Below are 6,000 nucleotides of genomic sequence, written 5' to 3'. Positions count from 1 at the left end.
TTCACCAGAGACAGAGTGGGGAGCAGAACAGGCAGATTGACAAAGTACACTGCTGAGGGGAGCAGCAGGCAAGACAGGAGAGGTCTGCTGCGCCATGTGAGGCAGCTCCCTGGCTGGGGATCCAACTGTGTTGCAGTGGCTGCTGATAGCTTGATAGTGCTGAGACTTACCCTTGTACCACCAGGGAGGCCCTAACACTTTCTTTTTAGCAATGAATAACATTCCATTATCTGAATGTACCGTAATTTGTTTCTTCATTCACCTATTGAAGAACTTACTGGTTCCTTCTAAGTTTGGGTAACTACGAATAAAGCTGCTTTCAGCACCTATGAGTAGGCTCTTGTTTGGACTGATTTGGGTAAATACCAAGGAGTGCAATTGTTGAATCATACAGTAAGAATATGTTTAGTTTTGTAGCAAATTGCCAAAATGTAATGCAAATGGGTGTACACTTTGCATTCCATCCAGCACTGAATGAGAGTTCCTGTTGCTCCACATTTTTACCAGCATTTGGTGGTATCAGTGTTTTAGATGTTAGTCGTCATAGTAAATGTGTAGTTGTATTTCACAGTTTTAATTTGCAGTTCCCTCACCAGATGTCATTGAGAATGTCTTTACATACTGTGTATATCTGTATATTTTCTTTGGTGAGGTACCTGTTTAGATCTTTTGCCTATTTTTAAATCAAGTTGTTTATTTTCTTATTGTTGAGTTTTAAGAGTTTTTTTTGTATATTTTGGACAACTGTCCTTTATCAGATATGTCTCTTGAAAATATTTTCTTATTCTGTGGCTTGTCTTTTGCTTTTTCATTACAAAGCAGAAGTTTTTAATTTTAATGAAATTCAGCTTATTGATAAATTTCATGGATATCTTTTCTTTGGTATTGTGTCCAAAAAAGTCATCACCCTACCCAAGGTCATCTAGATTTTTCTTGTCTGTTATCTTCTAGGAATTTTATAGTTTTGAATTTTACATTGAGTCTTTGATCCTTTCTTCTATGATCCATTTTGAGTTAGTGTTCGTGACTGTTTAAGATCATGTCTTTTTGCATGTGAATGTCCTCTTATTTCAGCACTATTTGTTGAAAGTCTGTCTTTTTTCTATTGTATTACCTCTCTTTTTAGTTATAAATAAGTTACTATATTTATGTGAATCTATTTCTGTTCTCTGTACTCTATCCTATTGATCTGTTTGTCTTGTTTTAAGAAGAAATTGTTATATGCAGGTCTCCCTGATGGTGCAGGGGTTAAAGACGCAGCTCTATTACAGCCACTGCAACATGAGTTCAATCCCTGGCCAGGGAGCTGACCCACAAGGTGCAGCAGACCTCTCCTGTTTTGCTCACTGCTCACCTCAGCAACATATTTCAGTACATCTGCCTGTTCTGCTCCCCACTCTGTCTCTAGAGAATCCTGTCATTGCCACCCTCCACCCCCACATCTCTAGCCTACACCCCAGTTCTTATATACATAAATAAATAAATCTTTAAGAAAATTGTTATGTATAATAGAAGTTGAAAAGATTGTTATAATGTAAGTTACCATTTTAAATGCTTAAAGACAAAACAAAGGTACATGATATTGCAGAGATGCTGAATGAAGTTTGGCATAATAATCATTTAACAAAATTATTCTAAAATCTCTTCCAGTTCTACGTAGTCCACAGGAAAAAATTTACCTTTGTTTTTTTAAAATAATGCACATCTTTGCTTTTATATTGTCCTCTTACCTTAAGCTGTAGTAATATCAGAATGATCAGTTGCTTTATATGAATAATAGGCTTCATATTATAGAGCTATAAATTCTACTTTATATGAGTTTCACATTAATTGTTTAATTGTTTGAACCTAGAAGTCTGGATAAGTGTCTAGTGAAATTTCACCGCACAAGCCTGAAATTGACCTCAGTTTTCATTTACTTGGGAGAGTGAACAATAACATCTTTTTGCACATATAGTATAAAATTTGTATCGATAATATAGATTCTATGAAAGTTAGTGGGTTAATTGATTGGTTGGATGGATAAGTAAAAATCCTGCCTTGATGGGGGGAAGGGAGGGGTTAAAACGAGGAGGGAAGAGAACAAGGGGCTATGGTGACAGTGACAGTCACGGATGATGTGTGTGTGTATGTGTGTGCACGCGTGCGTGTGTGTGGAATTATGGAGACTGCACCTTAGGGGAGAAATCAAATAAGGTACAAAAATGAACAACAATGTATGAAAATAAAAATAAAGTTTAAAAAAAAACAAACAAAACATGCCTTGTTCAAGAAAGGATTTAAGGCCACAAGGCTTTCAGATTATCAGGACCTCATGCAGACTCATAATAATTTCCCTAATCTTTTCAAATGAAAAGTGTTATCACTATTCTTGTTTCTTCCCTGATTGCACACCTGCCTCTCATAAGGCATTATGAGAACAAAACTTCCCGAGAGAATAAAACCTAATGTAATTTTTACTCCAACTTTCTAAGAAATTTCTTTTTGCCAGTGATTCATTCTAATCCTTTCCATACCTATGCGATCCCCTGTTTGCTGATCAACCACTTTAGAGCATGTTATTAACAGTTTCATTCAACCAAGTGAGACCATGTCAGATTTGGACTAGGACTGTGAACTCCAGAGTGAGATTTTTTGAGCTCACATTTTACTGTCTTGGCATCATCTTTGTGACCTTGGATTTGTTAGTTAACTGTTCTGTTCACTAATTTTCCACCTGATTAAAATGTAGGTAAATATAGTAATGAGATGTTAGGAATATGTATCTGTTTTGTTTTTGTTTATTTTTCAAACATTTGTGTTGCACTTATTATATGTCAGGCACGAAGTACCTGACATATATTAGTATTAGTATTAGTTCATTTGCTTATGTCAAAAGAATAAGTAATCCAATAAAAAGATACAATAAAACTCAAAATACAATAATTTAGAAAAGAATTTTACTGTATACCAGTAACAGTAGCTATCAAGATAAATAGGCAGATCACAGTGAAAGAAATGCAGACAGCTAATAAATATGAAAGGATAATTAATATTGCTCTTTCTTTGCCTAAAACAATAAAAGCTTAAGATACCATATTTTGTCCACTAGGTTGTAAAAATTAAGAGCAATAATATGCATCACTGATCTATATATGTATTTTTATCAAAGTACCTGTATGTGGTAAATACTCAATAAATATTGGCTGTAATTATTCAACAGTTGTTATTGAGTGATGACTCAGTCTATATGCTGATTACCCCCACTAGTAATATTTGCTCTCCATCCATTTTATTCAGAATATGTTTCCTTAAAAGAAAACTATTGGATGGTTTCACTTATAGGAGGACCATAGAGAAACCATACAAGGGGTCAGAAAAAAAAAAGAAAGAAAAAGAAAAAACTAGCAGGCAAACTATAAATCAGAAACATTCAGCAGGGGAAGAAGAGGGAGAAGGGTCAAAATGGGAGGGACGAGCACAAGTCTGGTGACAGTTCACGGGTGTCTTGGTGGTGTTAATTTTATGGGGACAACACCTGAGAGGAGAAATCAAACATTGTACAAAAGTGAACAATGATATAAACATTTTAAAAAAGAATATGATTCCTTATAGCCTCTGCGGTGTTTGTTTGACTGTGGCACTCTCCATTTCATTTTGTAGCTGAAGTCGAGTGATTTTGCTGTTCTGAAGCGGCTGCTGCCTCTGTTAGGAAAAGTCTCCGACATGTATCCTGACCCTGTCATCCAAGAACTTGCTGCTGATCTCCGCATCACCATCTCTACCCACGGGGCCTTTTCCAGCGAGGCTGTCAGTGTGGCTGCCCAAAGTACCCTGAATAAAAAGGATCCAGAAAGCAAAATAGAACAGCAACAAAGCAGTTATGAGAGAGACACTGACCAGTTTTCTCACCACCTTGAACAACGGCAAAGCCATGAGAAATGCAGCCAGGCTGGCCTGAAGTCTAACGCCACACTCATTCCTCAGGAAGCCAATGAAGCCAGGCCTCCCACCAACCAGAAGCCTGGGAGCACAACCACAGAGGAGCTCCAGGCAGTTCTTTTAGCAGCTTATGATCCCCAAATTCCTACCCGGGCTGCCGCTTTGCGAACTCTTTCCCGCTGGATAGAGCAGAGAGAAGCAACAGCCCTTGAGATGCAAGAGAAACTTCTCCAGGTGAGTGGAGCACACTACAGAACATGTGCATGTAGGCAGGGGTGCAGCTTTCCTGGGGTCTGGATCACCCTCAGGAAAATGGTCAGTGTTCTGAGGAGACAAGACACCAAGTTAGGAAAGTCTTAGATAAGCTCATTAGAATACTCAATGGAACGGAGTACCAGCTACAGGAAGAAATGGCATAGGCAGGCAGGAAAGGAAGAGAGTTGAAATCTGAAGGAAGTAGATCTGGACATGGCCTTCACCAGCTTATCACATTTGACAAGGAACAGGAGATGCATTAGCATGAACAAATTGCCAGAAGTGAAAACATCCTCTTGTGATATAAACAGATCCACTTTCAACACTGTGACCCAATCCAGATAGATGCTCTGTTTTGTATTCTTCCTCAAGGGATGCCGGACAGAACTGGGTCTCTTCTCCTCTTGTCCTGCCATCACAGTGTGGAAGCTGTTCTTTATGTTGTACATGCGTTTGAGAGAAAGTATATGCTCCCTGGGGCTCTTTTCCCTTTGTGGAGATGGTCCTGATGTCACTGTGGGTTAGGAAGTAAGATCCAAGTGATCACGAGATTACGGATCAAATCCCAAACCAGAGTCCTGGACAAGGCCCTTTACATTTTCTGCACCTCAATATCTACTGTTGTATAGTGAGGATAATAGGAGCCACTTTATGTTGAAAGATTTAAAATAAAACAATTCATATAAAGCACTAATTATAGTGATAAACATACGAGATGTAGGAGACTACTTGCTATTGCTATTACTATTGTCTCTTCCATGTGCTTTGACCATTAGACTAAGAATTGTAATTCTGATTGAAAATACATATTTTTAGTCACTAAAGTATTAAAACCAGTAAGTTTAATATAATAATATAATAATTGTATATAATAATAATTACTGTTATTGAGCCAGTTTTCCTCCCTTTTTTTTTTTAAGATTTATTTATTTTTGCTTCTGATAACTGGGATGCAGGCCAGAGGTGTGGGGAGTGAGAGGATTCACCAGAGACAGAGTGGGGAGCAGAACAGGCAGATGGACGAAGTACACTGCTGAGGGGAGCAGTAAGTGTGACAGGAGAGTCGTACTACGCCATGTGGGTCAGCTCTCTGGCCAGGGACAAACTGTGCTGCAGTGGCTTCGGATAGTTTCATAATGCTGAGACTTAACCCTTTGCATCACCAGGGAGGCCCTCCCTCCCTTTGTTAACCTCAAACAAAAGCAGTCAATTATTCTAACAAGTAATAAAGTTTATTCAGAAATAAATCAACAGTAGAGAGATTCATGACAAGACCCACTGTATCTCTCACTTGGACTTTCAAATTCTTTCTGAGTACAAGAGAAAAGGATCATATTACAATCAATTGCACATAACCAACCCAAAACCATCCTCAGGTGTCACAACCTGGAGTCTGTCCTGTCATGCGAGACAGTGTCGTCCATGAGAGGCTGTAGTGGAATATGCATGGAGGATTGTTCCTCCAGGTTCTGATTCTCCATGCCTACTTTTAGTATATACTTAGACTACGTAAGAAATATCTAAACCTCAGGACAGTCCTTTTAAAACTCTTACGAAAATGGGGTCAAACCTACATATGGTTTTTACCCCCGTGAGATCTAAAGTCTGACCAATGACTAGCCAAAATGAACAACAACAAAAAAAACACATTTTTTTTTTAGTTTCCCAGAAGGGTCTTTTAAATATTGCTTGTTCTTTGTGACTCATATCACTGCTGTATTTTGTGGTTGTAGATATTCTTGGAGAACTTGGAGCATGAAGACAGCTTTGTATATCTGTCTGCAATTCAGGGTAAGTTAGTTCCAGCTAAGGAACTGTGGTTCT

The 6,000-nt window shown here is 38.2% G+C and overlaps 1 protein-coding gene across 3 annotated transcripts in view; it reads left to right on the top strand.

Moving 5' to 3' along the window:
* TANGO6 (transport and golgi organization 6 homolog (Drosophila)) overlaps positions 1-6,000 on the top strand; it is a 151,093-nt gene that overhangs the window by 50,740 nt on the left and 94,353 nt on the right. For 2 of the 3 annotated variants that reach the window (XM_012730422.1, XM_004690436.2), the window contains 2 exons: positions 3,643-4,155; positions 5,910-5,967. In XM_012730422.1, coding sequence (XP_012585876.1) covers positions 3,643-4,155; positions 5,910-5,967 — 571 coding nt within the window. The remainder of the gene's footprint in view (positions 1-3,642; positions 4,156-5,909; positions 5,968-6,000) is intronic. The other variant, XM_012730423.1, reaches the window with a different exon arrangement.

Source organism: Condylura cristata, unplaced genomic scaffold (assembly GCF_000260355.1).
Source record: "Condylura cristata isolate star-nosed mole 26May11 unplaced genomic scaffold, ConCri1.0 scaffold00028, whole genome shotgun sequence".
NCBI lineage: Eukaryota > Metazoa > Chordata > Mammalia > Eulipotyphla > Talpidae > Condylura > Condylura cristata.
The sequence above is the reverse complement of the archived record's forward strand: the minus strand, read 5'-3'. Positions and strand labels throughout refer to the sequence as shown.